A 19,765-nucleotide genomic window follows, 5' to 3' on the forward strand; every position below is an offset into this window, starting at 1 on the left:
ACTAATGTAGTCTGCATTGGCAGCGTGGTGAAAGAATGTGTGTGGGAGTCACCAGGCAGTAGAAACGGGCAGTGTGTGAATCTGTGCTGTAGCTCAGCTCAAGGCAAATGGCACAGCAAGCTTTGCTCCGAACTAGTCAGCCAAAGTCTTCCTTGAGAGAGGAAAAGGGGAGGACAGTCCCTAAAGCAGAGGTGTTTGTTGGCTGCTTGAATGGTGAGGCTCACTTCTGGCTCTTGATGGGCTGGGAATTTCCAACATTGCTGTATCTCTGGGATCTGAAGGCTCATGCCTTGCTGATTCCTGCTGTGGCATATGCCCTTGCCTGTCTTTGGAGCAAGCAGATGCCTCAATTGGAAATTCAGCCGTGGCATATGGTAATTTAGGGGCAGGGAAGAGCAAGGGGTGCTGTGGTAAAGTACATGTTGGTAATGCTGAAGAGCATTGGCTGGCTGGGAGTCCTTGCTATTTTGCTGTTCCTGGTGCTTCTGTACTGGACTGATTTATAGTAAATGATCTGTTGAGAGCACGGTACCTGCTGTTTCAGGACTTGTGGAGATAGGACTGTCTGGCATGTCTCTAGACCAGGTTGCAAATCTTGGCTTTGTTAAGCTTCCTCTCTGGCCTGGCCAGATGGTTGGTAATGAAGTACGACTATGCCCTCAGAAGGAAGTGATGACTGAATCGAAAAACCATGTCTCTCAAACTTTCCACTTAGTTCTGCCCATGATTAATGTTGCAGTATCCCTTGGCATGCATGTTTTTCACACTGGAGTTTCCAGTATAATAGCTGCCTCTGTCCTCAGTCTTTGTGCTGGTCAACCAAGTTCCTAGTTCATGCATCAACCACATCCTAGTTCATACATCAACCATAATAACCTGAATAGGATTTCTGTGCTAGAGTTGTGGGTCAGGCTCTGTCCAGGGGGTATTCTTGCTCACTCCTCTAGGGCCATGCTGCAGATTCTCATGTGGTTACAGGTGTCTCTGTGATCCCACTGATGCTCTAATCAAGGGGATAGGTGTAATGGATTTAGCAGGTTTACTGCATTCCTAGCAGAAACCTACTTACTCTACTGGTGAGATTTAAATTTGCCTTTAATGTCCATAATATTTCTACAGGAAGCAGTATGTCAGCAGACTTACTTGAGGATGAAATTAACTTTGTCCAGTGGTGGGGGATGCTGGTAGTGCCTGGTGCAAGTACCACTGAGCCCATGAGAAAAGGGAATAAGCTGTCACTGACTGCATGATGTCTCTGCAGTGGCATCGTGTGGACTTTGCTGAGTGTCTTAGCTCTCATGCTGGATACATGATCATACAATCATTGAGGTTGGAGAACACCTCCAAGATCATCAAATCCAACCTTTGACTGAACACCACTATGTAACTAAATTGCAGCACTAAATGCCATGTCCAGTCATTTCTTGAACAGTTCCAGGAATTGTGACTCCACCACTTCCCTGGGCAGTTAAAATGAGTAACCACCGTCTCAGTGAAAGAAGTCTTCTTAATGTCCAACTTGAACCTCCCTGGTGCAGCTTGAGGCCATTTCCTCTTACCTTGTTGCTGCAGTTGTAGAGAGTGATGAGGTCTCCCCTGAGCCTGCTTTTCTCCAGGCTAAACAACCCCAGCTTCCCAGCTGCACTTCTTATGACTTGTGCTCCAGACCCTTCCTTCACTACCTCCATTGCCCTTCTCTGCATGTGCTCCAGTACCTCAGTGTCCTTTCTTGTAGAGAGGGTACCAAAACTTGGCATGGGGTTCAAGGCATGGCCTCCTCACCAGTGCTGAGTACAGGGAGACAATCACTGTCCTGGTCCTACTGGCCACACTATTGCTGATACAGGCCAGGACGCCATTGGCCTTCTCGACCACCTTGACAACACACACTCGATCATGTTCAGCTGCTGTTGCTGCTGTTGACCAGCACTCCCAGGTACTTTTCTGCTGAGCAGCTTTCCAGCCCTCCTTCCCCCATGCCTGTAGTGCTGCATGTGATTGTTGTGACCCAAGGGAACATTGTAGAACCTCACGCAATTGGCCTTTGCCCATGATCCATCCTGTCCAGATCCCTCCTCAGACCCTTTCTACCCTCCAGCAGATCAGCACTCCCACCAACTTACTGTCATCCGTGAACTTACTGAGGGTGCACTTGAATCCCTTCATCCAAATCATGGATAAAGATACTGAACTCCACAGCCCCAAATGTTTTTGTTTTCCTAGTCAGTGTGGCATTTGTTTTTTATTGTGTTTTAACTCCTCCCTACATCTAGCCTTGTTGACATTTGTGTTCATTTCGTTGGTGCCAGGAGAGCTCATGGCTTTCTCCTCAAATCAGCACTGTGATAGCTTCATAGAGGTGGGAGTGAGATTTATTTCTTTAATAAGAATCAGCAAGGTCCCACTGTGGAATGTTTCTAGCAGTTTATTATTACAGATTGTTCTCCCCAGATGCTCTGGGTAGGGTTTGTAGCAAGCTGAAAAACTGAACTGGGATGAACCTCCCTGACATGGTGATTTAATCTCCTACATGGACAATTCTTCTGTGAGATTTTGTTCTCCTAAGGTAATCTTGAGCAATCAAAGTATCTGACAGTGGTTCTCTCACAGTTCACTACAGCCCGACTGTAAAGGGAAGTCTCAGAGATAAGAGTAGACAAAGACTGTAGGCCTTCAGTTGTTTTTTGTATTCCTCAAAAGATATTATCAGTCAAGAGTAGCAGGAACCTACACACTTGATCATAGCTAATGTGGAAGACCATGTTCTGTAGCTGCTGTCTGCTGTTGGCCAGCTTCTTATATCCTGCCTAGACTGACACTGGGGACATAGCCATCATGCCATCTGCCTACTTCTCAAACAGGTGAAGCAGTAAAAGCCATGGGGTTCTTTAACACCATGGGTGAAATGTTTGGTTTATTGCAGTGCAAACTGAGGTTTCTCTTCCTGTCCCCATGGGACCAGCAGGTTTGTCTCCATAGCTGTGATAAAGCATCCAGCCTCTTTGACTGCCACCCTTTCCCTCATCTTAATGGTCTGATAAGAGCTGCTTTTCCAAGGCTTGGACATGCAAGTCTGTGAGGGTTACCTGTGCAAGTGGCCAAGATTTTTTTGACAGAATTTGGTGCCTTTGCTTGGTGCTTAACCAAGTGTAAAGTTATGGAAATAAAATACTGGGCTCCCTCTGGAATAAAGCCTATCTTCTGTCCCATCCCGGTACACGCACACTGTGTGATGTAACTACTCAGCATGTTTATTTTGTGTTGTAGTTTGCCTTGTGCACCAGAGTTGCTTCTGCTTTCTTTTGCAGGTGAAGGTCCAGAATATGGGGCCAGTGGGGAGGATGCCTTGAGTAGGATTCAAAGGCTGATGGCAGAAGGTGGCATGACTGCCGTGGTTCAGCGGGAGCAGAGCACCACCATGGCCTCCATGGGCGGCTTTGGCAACAACATCATTGTGAGCCACCGGATCCACCGCAGCTCTCAGACTGGCGCAGAGCCCACCGCAGCTGAGGGCACGTCAGCACAGCAGTCCAGCTCTCAGCAGCTGGGTGCAGAGCTGGAGGGACGGATCCTGTCAGAGCCTGTGCAGCTCCCGGAGCACGGCCTGAGCCCGCGGACAGCCCCTAGTGGGAGTGAAGGACAAAGCACTGGTGACCTGGACCTGCCAGAGCAGGCCCAGTCCTCCATGGACACCGAGGGACCAATTGAATACAGTGACCTAACTAATAATAACCATCTTCCTGACAGTACCAACTTCTATAGTAATGACAGCACCAGTGGGGAGTCGCGGAACAGGTAGAGATTGAGTTGTGTGTTGGTGCTACCCTTGTACTGCTCAGCAGAGACCTGTACCTCACAGCTGGCCAGGAGCTGGAAGAGTCGGGATGGGTGGCTCTAACAGGATGCTGGTGGTTCAGAGGGCTTCTCTAATCCTGGGTGATGGGGGAAGGGATAAGAATTGCAAGAGAAGCCATGGGGAAGAAAGCATACTTAACTTCCAACGTTCCCACTGCTGAAAAGTTAACAGGAATACAAACCATAGTTGCTGCACATCAGCCAAGTTTTGAAGCCCCGTGGCATCCCCTGAGCTAAGCCCTGCAACTTGGTGTATCATCCTTTGTAAAGCCTTTTTCCTTTCCTTTTTCCTGCCCTTTTATACTGGTGGAGCTGATCAGTAGAGTGAAGAAAGGGAAGGGGGCCTGCAGCATCCATCTGGAGACAGGCAGTACTGGGCTAACCCAGGCGTGATGCTCCAGCTTTGTTGCTGGAGTGGAGGAGTCTTCCAGGCCACAGTCCCTCTCCATAGCACAGCACTGCTCCCCCCGAGTGAGGTGTTCTGAGACCAGTCCTGCCTATGCTGTGGTCTTTTCTGGGATGAGCTGGGTTTCACTAGAACATGCATGGCTCAGGATATGCTCACAGGTGGGATCTTTCCTTTTTAGAGTTAGTTTAGGACTTGGCAGGAACCGAAGCAGAGATGCCGTATGGATGGGTAGAGGGACAAGGGCTACTGCTCTCTAGTCAGGATGTAGTTCACACAAGGATGTTCTAAGCTGTGCCAATATTAACATGAATGAGCCACCCCAGTGGTTTCATGGTGCCAGGACTGAGCTGCACCTCCTTGGCAGGGGGCAGGAAATCTCTCAGCTCTAGGCCAGGTTGTGAGGTATGGGTCTGTGATGTAAGGTGTTGCATGTGAAATCTTGACCTTGTACATGTAGTTTCTAGTGGAGAAGTCAAGGCTCTGATACTTTGTTTTTAGTCTCAAATGTGATTTTCCTTTTCGTTTGTAACTCTCCATCCCTAGCTGGCTTGTGGAGGAAGTACGGGGAGAGTGTGAGTGCTAACGAGGGAAACACCAAAGATCAATGTCATTAAAATATGACAAACCCTTGCTTGACCTCCTGTCTTCATTTGTGTGATGGTTGTCTCTGTTTGGCCTTGGGGATAGATACATCCATCTCAGAAGCTCTAGGCAGCATACAAATGTCAGGTGATGACCACTCCCTTCCCAGGAGGAAAGCAGACTCAGCCTGTGAGTTGAAAGTCCAAAACTGGGAAATGGAGGTGCATTTGGGAGTCTTGCTTGCAAATCGCATTTTAACCTCTCCGGAGATGGAGCGGGCACCTCTGCATTTCCCATCATTCAAGTACTGCAGTAAGGAGAAAGAGGAGCATTTCACCTATCCTGTGTGTAGAGGTGCAGCCCTGAACATCCCGGGCAAGCGGAGAGTGGTCTGTCTTGCTGACCCCTTGATGCAGAAGAGCGTTGCAGTATCTGGCTGTTCTGGGTAGAGGAATGCACACTCTCCTGTTACCACTGTTCTGTGAGGGATGTTTCCACTGCTGTCTGAGCACCTGCCAGCAGCTGCTGTGCTCCTGCCCAGCTCCTCTGGATTCTGTGCTGCTAAGACATTACAATAAATAAGTCTGTCATTAGGCAGCACTCAAGCTCCCAGTCAGAAGAGTCTGTTAGAGAACATTAAGCAAATCTTCCCTTAAATCACAGCCTGGAAATGAACCTTAAATCAAATCAGCTGCTGCCAGACCTCATTGCTGAGTGTTAATGAGGCTCTAAAACCTGCCCCAAGCGAACCACATCCCCGATCTGACAGGAGAGCAGCCTGAAAAATGGGATTCCCTTGTGTGGCAAGGAAGGTTTCAATCCCTGTATTGCCTTACTGTGGAGGGGCCTGAGGATGTGCTGGCAGTTGGGAGCCAGAAGAGCTATGTCTCAGATGGACAGACAAGGCAGTGAAGGTCTAGACAGAGCTGTTTATTGCTCTGCTTGAAAGCAAACTAAAACAGAACCTGGAAAAAAAAACTGCTTCAGCTCAACCTGACATCACTTCTTCCCTCTCCCAGCATGATTCCTGGAAGAATCTTGAGGGCCATTCTTGGTAGATGTGTTGCAGAGCATTTATAGATATCCATTTTCAGAATGAGCCAAGCTATCTACAGAAAAATTTCCATCTCAGTTGGAGAAGTGTCTTCTGGGCTGCCTCAGTCACTCTGGTGTTGGCAGATTCTCAAAGCCTGTCGTGTGCCGTTGCTGGGCGCTCTGGCCGGGCTGCTGTGCTGAGGCCTGAAGCCTGCTCTGCTGATGGCTTCCCTTTGCTCCACACCTGTCCCCACTGGAGACTGAGGCAGGACAGGGGCTGAGCTGCACTGAGAGCGGGAGCAAACCGCAGCTGCTGTCTGCCATTGTGGGACATCTCTGAAGCTCTAAAGCACTCTTCCATTCAAGACTTGAAGGGGAGGCTCTTCCTGATGAGGTAAGGGTGGAGGCCTGGTCGGAGCAGCCGGCTTTGTAGCTCTGCGCCAAAGGCTGCTAACAGTTGAGCCTGACTGCAGCCTGTGCTCCTACAGGCTTTAAGCAGGAGCAGTGGGCACATGGGTGTGGACAGGCTTAACCTTCTGGTGCTGCCTTGGACATGCTTTGTAGATGACCTGCTGTGGCTACACAACTGAGCAGCTGCCCTCAGTGGTGATGGCCTTATGTCTGCAGAGAGCAGCGTTTTTCTTCTGAGTTTTAGACCTAGGATCTGCCAAGCTCAAATTATCCCTGCCTGAGCTCCTGATGTGGAGCTTCGTGAGTGTATGGGTGAGAAGAGTAGGGGGCAGGAGGGAAAATTGAGCCCACTTATGCAGTGGGCTCACCCACACCCACCCCAATGCAATTTATTTATTATGCCTCCCATGCTTCTTGTGGGACACAACTCTTTATCCACTTAGGACAGCCCTGCTCCAGCCCAGCAGTCTTGCTCTGTTGTTTCAGGGAGGGCTGACCTAACTACCCTCAAACAATGCCCGAGTCTGCATGGTGACCTGAGGCCTGGAGCCCTGCGTAGAACTGCAGGCAGTGGGATTGCCCACACCTGGGACAGCACCACAGCAGCTCAGGGCTCCTTCCCCAAGCCTTGCAGCTTTGCCTGCTCACTGCAGTGTGGTATTGCAGCACTGAGGCAAATGCCATGCCAGGAGCAACATGGAAATTCAACAAGAGCTGCTTCAGGAAACCAAACCAGAGCTGTGCATACTTGGTGGCCCAATTTAGGAGGCAAAATGAGAGCTTTGCTGCGTAGGAGCAGGAAATAATCTTAAAAAGTGAAAGCTTTTCTCAGCCATAGACTGTCAGGAGCCTTTAAATGTGCTAACAAAATCCTGGGGAAAGGAGAAATACAGTGCAGAGAATTTTATTTAGCTTTCAAAAGGCTTTTGATAAAGTCCTTCACAAGAGGGTATTAAAGAAACTTAGTCACCTCAAGGGTGAGGGGTAGGGTCCTCCTGGTGATAGAAGCTGTGGGAATTTGAGTCAAAAGTAAGAGCCATTTCTTGGCATGGAATGAGGTTAATGGTGGGTTGGTCAGGTTCAGTAGGAGCCAGTGTTCTCTAAAAGCCCTAATGAGCTGAAAGAGGAGGGGAACAGCTGATGTTACAAGATTATTTAGGTTAGCTAGGAAGGGAGAATGTGCCAGAAACCTGGGGCAGTGGGAGGAGGTAACGGTTGGAGCTTCTGTGCTGGAAGGGGACTTGTATGAATCCTTCACAGATGGAAACCTGCATGGGTGCTGCTGCAGCCAGTGAATGCTCTGGCATCCCTGGGGCTGGGACCACACCAGAGGATGAGCACTGCCTGAAGGGAAACCTGGGATCCCAGAGAAGGTTGCTGAAGCCCTGGCAGGTGGTACAGTGAAGTTGTGATGCCTGCGTGTCCCTGTGAGTCCCAGGTTTTCTGCCCTCACCCCTTGGCTTATCTATTGCTCCATCTCCAAGTACTTCTGTTTGACCCTCACAAAAGTCCCGCCCCACCCATGCTGTGGGGTGACCTTGTAACTGGGTGGTGCTGGGACCCCAGCTGTATGTGACCACTGGGAGATGTGCTGGGCAGGAAGGAGAGGCAGGGACCTGGTCACAGCTGGGTACGTGGGGAGTCTCTTCCATTATTACTGATGCCAAGCCCCATAACTGGTTCCTCCAGCTGCTGCTCAGGCTCCTGGCTAGGGAGCAGTTGCCCTCTCTGCTCAGTCCCAATCTGTCAGAAAAGTTATTCTCCAACAGGAAAAGGCAAATTAATTAAAATGTGCAGCATGCGAGCCATCCACCACTAATTGGGATCTCGGTGTGCAGTGCATAAATGTCATGCCATTGCCACTTCTGCATGGAGGGGGCCCTCAGCACACGAGGGAGCTGGAAGGCAAAGCAATCTTTCCAGCTGCTACCCTCTGCCAGCCAATTAATGCCTGTGTCCCTCTCCCCTCATCCCAGGGATCAGAGGTCTCTCCCTGCTCCCTGCCCGGCTCCTGCCCATACAGCCGCTCCGTGCACTCCACCAAGCACGAGGATTTGATTTCTCCGCAGCATCTCAAGCAGAAGTGCCTCTCATCTGCTCCCAGTGAGCCCCCTCGGCTCCTCTTTGTTTTGCCTTTCAAGCAGTTGTTGATGGCATATGGCACTGGTAGGAGCTGGCAGGGATCAAGCTGTCTTCCCTGGGATGTTGGCCCTGGGCATCATCTCAGGTTCTGCCAGGAGCCACAATCCCAGAGAGGACACTGTGGGGCTTCCCCTTTGCCTCTCATCTGAAAATCAGTATGCTGCTGCTTGGTCTCCAAGCATCTACCTTCTGTGCCAGCATCTTGCCTGTCAGTGCAGGCCAGGCTCCTCCAGCTCGGTGGGGCCACAGGGCAGGGACTGAGGGTCCCATGCAAGCAGCTCAAATAACTCAGGGGGACAGGCAAAGTGTGAGCAATGAGAGATGTGAGCACAGCAGGGAGCAAATGCCACCACTGGGAAAAGCAGCCAGACACAGAAGTCTCCAGGACGACCTGTTGCTCAAACTCGACCGTGTCTGTGGAGAGCTGCAGCTGGTCTCTGCCACCCCACTGAGCCTTAACTTCAGCTGTGGCTGGCCAGCCAGTGAGCCTCAGGCAGGCGCATGGAATTTGGGAGCTGCTGAGATTTGCCTTTCTGTCCTTGCATCCTGCCCTGCTTCAGCTTGGTAAGTGGAGTTGGACTTTGGAGTCCCTGCTCTTTCCAAGTTCAGGAAACACCTGAAACTCCCTGGCCTTTCACCCTTACCCTCTGAGCTCCTACCTTCAGCTACACAGAGGCTGGGGTAAATAGCAGACACTGCAAAAATGTGAGATGTGGTAGTTCAGGCTTGGTTCTTTCTGTTTCTTAGGCTCATCTTCATGGCCTTTTCCTGGAGTTTAATGCTGGACCCCTGATACCATCGCAGCTATTAAAGCCTGTCCCTCAATCCCCAGTTCAATAATACAGTAATAGCCTGATAGGATCAGGAGCTGGCTCTGATGGCAGATGGACTCCAGTCCCTTCTCCAGCACAGCGTGGGGCACTGCCACCCCACTGCAGGGAAACTTTAATTTGCAGATTATTTGTTTTCACTGCTGGCTTTGGGGATGGGGGGGATGAGTAAGTGGTGCTTGCTGGCTGCTGACCAGGCACCGCTGAGAGCCCTGTGCTGGCTGGTACCCAAGCCAGCTTCTCTCCTTCCTTGTCAAACTCCCCCAGGGTGTTGTGGTGGTGGCTCTGCCCTTTCCCTGGGGGCCATTACCTCTGAGTTTGCTGGTCCTGCCAGACAGGGCCTCCACACTTGGCAGGGGCCACAAACTCCTTCCCCCTCCAGCCTCGGGCAAAATTAGAAAAGGCTCCGAGGGGCTAATGAAGACTGACTGGCAGCCACTGGGGAGGCTGATACTAAAGCATTTAAGTGCTATAGCAGTACAGAGGGTTGTACTCATCTGTCTACCCACTGCAGAATTCCCATGGAAGCCCTGCCAGCAGCCCTCTGTTAATCACCTACATCAAAGGAAATGCTAATTAAAACAATTATTTAGGGAGGGACTGAGGCTGGTCCTGCTGCATTGCTGAGTGGGGGACAAGCACAGTCATTAAACAGCAGCTTTAGAGCTCTGGTACCTAGTGTGACTGGCAAGGGCAAGTGATAACTGAGAAGAACAAGGGTTTTTCATGCATAGGGAGTGCCTGGGCCATAGGTCCCAGTCAAGGAGGACGAGAGCTGAGCATGCAAAAAAGCAGCAGTAACCCGGCACAAGATGCTGCCACACACCCAGCCTTTCCCACCCACAATGTGGGAGTAAGAATCTTGCTCCACGAACTCTTTATTTCAGTGTCACGCAAGCACTGCTGGCTCTTGGCAGGGGGTTGGGGCTGCTCCCCGCAGAGCTGCAGCCCCAGGCTGAGCGGTTGGCAGTGCTCGGGGTGCAGTGACCCAGGAGAAGTCCCGGAGATGGGTTTGCTCCAGAGGCACTGAGGATGGCTAAGCCCAGCATTGCTTTTTTGATGAGATCTCAGATTTGGTTGACAAAGGTAACTGTGTCGGCATAATATGCTTAGGCTCCTGTAAGGTATTTGACATAATACTTCCTGACAGCCTGATCAGAAATTAGCCCCATCCAGCACTCTGTGGGTTTAATGCAGCTAAGTGCAACACCGTATGTTTGGGGAGGCAGAATGTAGGTCGCAGCAGTGAGCATGGCACCAGGAGCCAGGTGAAGATCAGGGCACCCACAGCACCCCCTGGGCCTGTCCTGCAGAGGGACCGAGCTCATTCCCTACTAGTTACTTTGGAAATTAACTTGACAAATTGCTCAGCTAAAACCCCACCAGGACTCCAAGGTGCCACCAAAAAGCCAGCTCAGGAATAGCAGCAGTCAGAAAACCACCAGTGAGCAGAACTCCCATCCAGGTCCCACGTGCTGCTCCCTGCCTCGGTGCTTTCTGGGCTTGCACTTGCTTCCCTCAGTTCCTCCTTGCAGGGTCCAGCAGGATGGGACAGCACCTTTCCCCTGGATTACTTCAAGCTCCTGTCCCCTGCTCCTTCCCTGCCCTTTGGCTCTTGCCCCTGCCTCGGTGATTTTCTCTAGCAACCATGTCCTGCATGGTTTTTTCCCTCCCTCTCCAGAACATTATTTATTTTATGTTCATCAGTGAGCATGGGCCTTCCTTCCTAGGAGCACTGCTTCCCACAAAGTTAATGGGACTAATAGGAGCAGGGTGTTCTTGATGCTTGCCAGGATTTGGATCCATCCACAGGGACACTCCAGGGTGGTGCAGATTTGCAGGCTCTGCTGGACAAGAGCACACGCAGGCTGTGAGTGCCCATGAATGTCCTGCCCACAGCACCGTGGGGGTCACTCATTGGTCATTTGAAGCTCTGCCTTTGGGCAGACCCACCCTCCATGGAGCTCCTCAGTGCTGCCAGCGCCGGCCCCACTGGCTGCACAAATGTTAGCTTAAGGAACAGCGAACGGCCCTGAAACTGCTGAGGTTCCTCCCACCTCGGGCAGCCCTTGCTCTGTCTTCATCAAGGCAGTTTAAGGCTGTCCAGATGGCCTAATGTACCTCATCAAAGTACAATTTGTATCGCAGTGCGCAGCTATGTGAAGCATCCCAGCTTGGGCCTTGGCAGTAACACTTTGGCCAGTGACACATCTGCCTCCATTCACTGGGGACGTGATGGATGGAGGGACTGTGATCTGCAGCCCAGTGTGGGAAGGCTGGCCCAGCTGAGGGGCCAGGGGGGGCTTTTGCATGGCAGCTGAGGGCTGGTGCTGGTTGGGTCTCCCCGGGGCATTGGCAGCTGCTGCTGTAGGGATGGTTGGAGGTGCAACAGGTCCCATCCTTTGGGAAACAGCTGGGAAAGCCCTTTGAGCCTGGCAGGAGTATGGGGTTTATCTCTCCAGCTGCCCTGACCCCACTTGCAGCCCCAGTGGTTTTTGTGCTGGGTTTTGCAGCCCCAAAGGGTTGTTCCTTCCTGCTGGCATCTTCAGCTATCTGGGAGAAATTTATTAAGCACTGCTTTGCTTTGCTTGCACTTTCTAGACAGGCTCTCTGTGTTGCAAGGGTTCTCCTGCAGCCTTCCTCACAAGGTTGATGTGCTCCTGCTCCACTGTTAAGGTGAAAGAGGTCTTGACTTCTGTGCTGGAGATGCTGCAAGGTTTCCAGGCCAGGTGTCAGGCCTTGAATGAGTGAAAAAAGGAAATTTTCATAAAATAGTTTTACCTTTCAAACAAATAAGACTACAGCCACTTACTTCCCTCTCTTGAAATACTACCACTACAATAATGCTTCTTTAAATTTCAGTCATACAACCTGTTAGGGTCAGACACTCAACTGGGTATGAATTAATTTAGCTCATCAGAGTGTGGTATTCCTGAGAAGAAAATTCGCCCTCAAAATGTGTTGCTCTCACTCAGCTCTGAAAATTAATATAGATTTTCCCCACTTTACAGTAGCAAGAGGGGATCCTAGTTTATTTGTCATGCTGTGAGAATGCCTGCCATCCCACTTCCCAGCAGTATTGGGGGATGCTGCCACACCACAAGAGCTGGGGGAGAGCCGTGCTGGTGTGACCAGCTGCCCAGGTGGGTGCGTGAAGGGAGACTGGAGGAGTTGGATAAGGGTGGTTCGACCAAGGAGCTGCATGGACCAGCAGCTGGAAAAGGTACAGCCAGAGCGTGGGGATAGCAGTGCTGTGAAATGGGGTCTGAAGATCCCCTCACTCCTGTGGTGACCTCAGCCAGTTCCCCGATGAGGGATAGTGGCTGGTAACACTGCATCTCCAGTGAGGCAGTTGGAAGCACTTGCTCTCTGGAGGTGTTGACAGCTCCTCTCCTCACATTCCAGGTTTCAAGGCCATGTACCCAATCCCCTCTTGGAAGGGCCTCTGGTCCCTGACTGCAGCTGACTGGGCTCTGACTCTGCCTGGCTGCCTAGACTCATCCCTATCTGCAGCTCCATCCTCCAGCCAAATCACCCAGGGGCTGGAAATTACCTCCCATCACAGGCTCATTTTCATTAATAAAACCTCCAGGCTGGGCTGGGATTTTTATTTGTTTTGCTGATGTGATTACCTACCTCCCACCTGTGGCTCCCCCAGCCCCTGCCCGTTGGAGAGGGGGATGTTTCATGTGGCTTAAGAGGCTCTCAGGGGCACTTCTGCCAAAAAATCCCAAAGCACCAAGATCCCCGCCCCAGACAGCTCTTCAGCCCAAACTACTCTAGCTGCTGGGAAGGGAAGCTGCAGACCCTACTCCAGCTGCTGAGGAGTTGCAGTGCTGCACTGGAGCATCCCCCTGCCTCTAGTGAGGGTCTCAGCACCAGGTCCCCAGGAAGAAGCACTTTGCTGCCTGCCTGGCCAGACTTGGCAGCCCAGTCACTGGCTGGGGCTGGCATAGGCCCCATGCCAAGGTGGAGCACAGCTGTGGGGAAGACAGGAAGGCTCTGTGTGTGCATGTGTGTATGCACCTGTGTGTGTGTGCAAGGAGCACCCACAGGGCAGAGAAGGGCTACGACATGGAAGGATGGAGGGACAGAGCTGGGCTAGCAGCCTCCTGCCTTCTTCCTCATGTGCTCTCTGGCCTGAGAAACCCTATTTAAATTAATGATAAAATTACCATGAACTGAGGGGAGGGATCAGTGCAAAAACAGAGGCTGCTCATTTCCAACTTCCCCACATCCTCCAGGTTTCTCAGTGTGCCCCCTCCCCTTTTCCTGAGGCCTCTCTTCCTCTCACTGAGATTGTTGAAGGGATGGAGACCTGCCTGGCTGGAGACTAGATCCCTTGTCCCTCAGTGTGAGCTTGCTGTTTTTTATTTTTGAATCCTGTTGAGAGGGCTTGTGCCTCCACCTTCCCCAGGGTCGCCAGCTCTGGGGGGGGTTGTCCTGGGGCTGTGCCTTGCAGGCAGCCCAGGCTCCACCACTCCCCTGATCTGCAGCCGCCTCCTGCTCGCCTCCCAATTCCCTGGCAGACACAGCAGTGAGATTATCGTAATGATGTCCGACAAGGCAGTATCAGGAATTACACTGATAAATCTAAACAGACAGCTTACAAAAAACCCAACAAAAACAAAACAACCACAACTGAACCCAGGCTTGTAATTTAATACAGGGTTATTAGCCTGGCCATCAGAGAACAGAGCTCTTGCATCCTGCAGCCTCGAGCCTCCTCTGTCCCTGGCTCTGTCTTGAGATATGGCCTCCTGCCATATCACAAAAGACTTTAGCCATGTTTTTGGCTTGGCTTGGGGTGGTGAAGTCTCCTTGCTGAGTGCTGGGGCTGGTGTGGAGGTGCAGACCCATGGAGTGAGTGCAAAACTCCAATGGCAGCAGGCTGCCTTCATCCCTGCAGTGCGTGGCAGTTTGGTACCCATGGCCAACCCACGGTGGGCTCTTCTGCCCAGGGTAAACTTCAGTGGGCAGAGGCTGGGGAGAAGGGGTGAGAGGAGGGACAGCCTCATGTGTGGGAGGTGTCAGTGCTGGGGAACTGCCCAACAACACATTCAGTGCCCACAGGATGAAGACAAGTGACCCATGGCCTTGTGCCTTCCCCTGCACCAGGCCCAGGTCCCTGCCAGGCACAGGGAGATGTAGGGTGGGGGCAGCATCTTTCTTGGGAAAGCAGGGATCTGCTTCATTCTAGCTGAAATAAATGGTTTCTTGACACAGACTGTTTTTTACTGACTGTTTTTTACCTGCTGTGGATCTGGCACACTTGCTGTGCTCCTCTTGGTTTCCTTCCCTGTGAAAGACAGTGTAGGTAGCATTGACTTTAGTAGGGCCTCTCTGTGAGGTAAATGTGCCCACGGGGAGCACAAATTCTGTCCACGTGGGGATCAGAGCTGATCTGCCTGAAGTGAGATGTGCACACACAGAGCTCTTTGTCCCCCAGTAGTGCCAGCAATTACCTCAAACTGAGGGAAATGCTCTTTTTTAAAAGATACATTTAAAACAGGGAGTGCATTTATTAGACTGCATGTGTTTTAGAAGACAGGCTCTGCCAAGCTGCTCGGTGAAGCAAATCTGATGGCAGGGTGATTGTGCTGCAGGGCTGCTGGCTCTCTGCCCCTGCAGTGGAGAATCCTGGCGGGGCTGTAGGGAAGCCCCCAGAGAGGCTTGGCTTTGCCTCGGCGCCCCAGTGCAGAGAGGATGGCAAGCCACCGGGGGGGCCTGGGCTGAGTGGTTCAGTGCCCGTGTGGAACTGGGGCTTGTCTCCTCATTTGGGATGAGTTTCTCCTCCAGGCGTGGCTACATGTGCCAAAGGTGGTGTCGGATCCCTGGAGGTTTGCCAGGTTTAGAGGCTCCAACCCCTGTAGTCCAGGGATCAGCGTTTCCTGTGGACATCCTCTCCTGCAGCTCTGCAACCGCCACTGGCACATCCTGCAGAGCCCAGCAGAAATGTTTGCACGGATCACCTGAGCTGGAAGGTGTCAGGCGGGCAGCTGACCCCCAAAGCCTTGGGAGGGCAGGCGGCAGCAGGCGGGCTCTGGCTCGGGCCCCAGGGCTGCTGGGGACTCCGTGCTGTGCCAGGGAGGCAGCCCGGGCTCGCACTGCCAGCAAGGGAACTGCCGTGTGAGTAAGCATGGTGGGTTAGTGAATTCATGAATTAATGAAGTAGTGAATTGGAAAATTAACTAATTAGATTAATCTGTTAAAGGGGCTCAAGCCCCTGGTTGCTTGTTCCCTGATGGCTGGGCAGCAAGCTGTGTGGGACAGTGCCTGGGAGAGGGCGTTGGGGGCCTCATGGCTGCAGGCAGGCACAGAGTTCCCACACGCTGCCTGGCTCCACAGGCCAGACCCAGCCCCTGGGCACAGCAGTGACAGGGATGATGTGTGTTTCTGTGTCATGTGAGAAATGGCAGGGGAACAGCACAAGCTTACACTCCTCATTTTTTTTTTCCTAACTTTTTTTTATAATAGGTATAAAAGAAGTGATTCAGAAGCACTTTCCCCCTTCCATTACCCAGAAAGCAAGTAAGAGTTGCAAGAGTGGGGACTGCAACAAAACAATTATATGGAAGTATTTGACGTCGTGCTTATACGGCAAATGTGACAAAACCAAGTGCAACCTTAAAATAGCAGCAGCAATCTTTTAAAGCACAAAAAGCAGATGATTATTGACTGAAGAGTTAGCAGTGCACCAGGCTGGGTGCAGGCTGTTGTGTTTAACTCTCCAGAGGTGCTGCATCAGGTGCAGGCTGCAGCTGCCCTCCTGCTTTTGGATGAGCTCAAGCAACTGGCAGTGCCCAAAAGGCAGCTTTCCAAGGGTAGCATCAGGTGACAGAAGTGTGTTTCACCTGCCATATCCCCTCACTTGATTTAAGGCACCAATATTTGCAGCCAGGCTGAGAGCACAGCTGTCTGGTGCTCCCCTGGCATTTCAAGGATGCTCATGGGCCTATGGGCTGGTGTGAATTGCATGCCTGTGGCCCAGCCAGGTGTGGGAGAATGGCTTTCTGTATTAGTCACTACTCTTTCATGCTCACCTGGCTTCCCTGCATGGGCCAGAGTGTCTATACCTTGCTTTCCTGGCTGTCCCCTGCCTGGCCTCTGGTGCCACCATCACCCCAGTCACTGGGGCCACACCTGCTCCATGGCTAAACATAGTCCCTTGCTCCCTGGGGCTGTGGCTCTGGCATCCTTCACCGGTGCTAAAAACAACATATTCCAAATAAAGAAAGAAAGAATCTTTCTTTACCTTGTCTCTGCAAGCAGCCTGGGAGGCTGGGAAGCAGCTGAGCACTAAGTGATGTGCTTAATACAGCTTTGGCATCGGTATTTTTTCCCTCTGTCTCCAGTTAAAGCATGCCATGAGGCATGAGAAGATGGGGTTCTGGGTGACTACTGAGGACCTGGCTGAGGCACCAGTGCGTGGCTGGGTGCCTTCAGTCACCTTCTCTCTCAGGAAGGCTGCAGCAAACCTGCTTCTTGACCCTGCGAGTCCTCCTGCCCTGCTCCCTGCAGCGTGATTTCCTCCTGCCCTGATCCCAGCATGGTCTGGGATCTGGGTCACCTTGCACCCATGAGTGACTGTCCTCCTGCAGAACTTATTTGTTCCTGATGTGCCCTGGGAACAGCTGGAATGAGGGAGAAAGGCTGTTCCTCTGGGGATTGTATTGATGGGGAAGAGGAGGACTTGTGCACAGATGATCCTGTACCTCCTCAGTGGAAGAACAGGTGTGGGAGGCTCCAGGCAAATGTGGCCTGAAAGCAGTATTTATTTCAGACCTTTTAAACAGTTCTAAGCCCTATTACAAATGTTATGTTATCCCATGACCTTAGGCAAAATATTAGGATAGAGGCAAGTAACCACAAGGTGTTGTCCCTTCTTCCATCTCCCACAGGGACGATACTGGCCCAGGGGAATGATCCATGTCCCTCATGGCAGTGTTTCACCCACCAGCACAGACAGGGCAAAAGCCCACCCACAGGTGGCATCGCTCTGTTGTCTGCAGCCCTGGGCATGGGCAGGGAGTCTGAGTTACTGCCCTTTCATTTAGACAGCTCTGTCCTGCCAGGCAATGCCAGATACACGCCAGTGAGTGAAGTGAAGGGTGTCTCCTTGCCTGGCCAAGAGCAGGTACAGCAGCTGCCTCTGCTCCCTTTGGGATAATTTATTCCTCTCACCAACTACTGGGCAAAGCCTCCCCTCCCATCTCCTGTGGCAGTGATGGTCCAAAGGCCTGAGCCTTTCTCATTGTCACCAGCTGCTTTTTCTCTCTCTGACTATCCCCTTCTGAATTTGGTTTATTTTGGTTTTGAGCTGATAGATGGATTAGCATTTATCACCAGGCTGACTACCAGAGGGCTATTAAAAGTGATTTGCAATGTAAATACTTTCGTCATCAACCACATTTTCTTTAGACTAAGGTTGACTTTTATGAATATTAAAGCCTTGTAAATGGGTTCAGCAAGTTTGTGGGAGTATGTCTGTCAGAGGGAGAGGGACTGGCTGCCTGCATTGTGCTGGGGAGGCAATCTGGATCCACCGGAGGGCACAGGGATCTGGTGGCAGAGGGAGGGAAGTGGAGCACAAAAGGGTGTGTGAGGCAGAAAGAAAACCTGAGTGCCTTGAAGGACAGAAAGAAAGGAGAGTGAGCATGCAGGAGTGCATCTCTGTGTGAGCAGGATGGGAGGACAGGCTTACTCTGAAGTGTTTTTTTCTGGAGGCTGGCGGAGACTGTCAGGCTAGGGGAGGACTTGTGGAAGGAAGGGGGAGACCTGGCTAGAGCTGGTGGTGAGCAGATTTGTCCCTGGCAGAGCTCAGTGCCAGAGACGTGTGTCTGAACTGGTACACGCCCCATGTGCTACAGGGATGGGTGAAAACTGCTCCTTTACTTGAGGATGCCCTGCTGTGAGTGTAGGATTGCAGGACCAGCAATGAATTCCCCAAGTCCCCCAGCAGACACAGCCTGGCATTAGTTTGTGTGCCAGGAGCCAGTGCTGCTGCTGCTGTGCCTGCTGCATGTTTGAGTACAGTTACTGGGAATCTGTCAGGGATAATGGGTAGATGTTCCTGGGCTTGTGGGGGAAGCCAGAGTAAATGACCCATAACTACTTTCCCTGCTCTTGAAAAATATTCATCTCCTGCGTGCCTGCTCAGTGGTGTAGCCACTCTGCCTCAGGATGGCAATGAATGGGAACTGTCACAAGCCAAAGTGGAGTATCAAGGTGGTCACTTGCCACTGCTTTCTGCATATCCCACTTCAGAGGCAGAGGTGAGAGGAGTGACTTTGTTTGTTCCTAGGTGTTTATGGTGTTTTGGTGCAAGGGCAATTTTTGAGATGGAGGAGCATGATGGAACATTGCCAACTGATAATGGAAGACTAGCTAATGCTGATTAGAGAGCAAGCACAGCACAGCATGGCTGAAAAGGAAAAAAAAAAAAACAACCAAACAACAAGACAAAGAAGCCATTCAGAAAAATAGAGGCTGGAAGGAGAGTGATGCAAAGAAATGGGAGATGTTCAGTTACATGAAAAATAGACAGCCCCAGGAGTATCCCAGGGCCCTACAAGGGGATGGATACTGAGTTTACTGGCTGCTTACTGCCCCAGACCAAGCAGGGTCAGTCCAGCAGGATAGCAGAAGTCTCAGACTGTCACAGGCCTTAATCCCAAAAGAGAATAAGGAAGGCCCTTAATTTGCTTGGGCCACTGAATATGAAATCAAGTCAGCCCTTGGCTTCTTCCATGGGAAAACTACAAGTCCCTCCTGTCCCTCCTGTCCCTCCTGACAGGCTGTGACCTCACAGCCTGTCAATGTATGTGGCCAGGGGAAGGGTTGAAGCTGAGATCTGATTCTGGAGTGGATTACCTGTTGTTCATGACCCCTGCTGAGGAAGGAAGGTGATAGCACTTTGGTGGCAGCAAGGGAGGCTGGTGAAACTCGCTGGCAGCCCGCGAGAAGGGAATGTGTGAATATGTCAAGCCAAAAGAAGCAAGTGCTGTCTTTAATTGGAATATGTATAGTGAGTCCAGGCTTTCAGAAATTGTTTCTGACTAATGGGTGCATATAGCTAAGCTAAGAGTTAGAAGTTGAAAAGTTTTGTATTCAGTTTGGTTGCACATTTTTATCTCCATGACTGATCAGCTTTGGAAGAAGACATCTCACTGTTCATTACAATCTTTTGTCTTTCTGTGGGGACTTGTAGTTTGAAACAAGAGTCCAATCAAACAACCCAACTCCATTACAATCAAATTGTCTTTGAAGCAGATATTTCCTCAGTCTGATGAGTTCTCACAGAGCGTGACAAGGTTTAGTCACATTAATTTTTTTAGGGGGAAAGAAGGAGAAGGAGAGGGTGGTATTTATTTGAGGTCAGGCCTTTGGACAAGGCAAGAGACTCCAAACGACTGGCTGGAGTCTTTGATGGGTTTTGCTCAGTGACTGCAAAACGAGTGTGGGCAAATATTAAGCTGAAAAGAGCCAGCAAAGCCCCATT

General features: G+C 51.2%; 1 protein-coding gene across 3 annotated transcripts in view; it reads left to right on the forward strand.

Annotated features, from left to right (window-relative positions):
* AMBRA1 (autophagy and beclin 1 regulator 1) overlaps positions 1–4,894 on the forward strand; it is a 126,173-nt gene extending 121,279 nt beyond the window's left edge. For all 3 annotated transcript variants that reach the window (XM_066188001.1, XM_066188003.1, XM_066188002.1), the window contains one exon: positions 3,309–4,894. In XM_066188001.1, coding sequence (XP_066044098.1) covers positions 3,309–3,799 — 491 coding nt within the window. In that variant the 3' untranslated portion in view covers positions 3,800–4,894. The remainder of the gene's footprint in view (positions 1–3,308) is intronic.
* The last annotated feature ends 14,871 nt before the right edge of the window (positions 4,895–19,765 follow it).

Source organism: Chamaea fasciata, unplaced genomic scaffold, assembly GCF_029207755.1.
Source record: "Chamaea fasciata isolate MVZ Bird 193981 ecotype frontalis unplaced genomic scaffold, bChaFas1.0.hap1 SCAF_7, whole genome shotgun sequence".
In the NCBI taxonomy this organism is placed as follows: domain Eukaryota; kingdom Metazoa; phylum Chordata; class Aves; order Passeriformes; family Sylviidae; genus Chamaea; species Chamaea fasciata.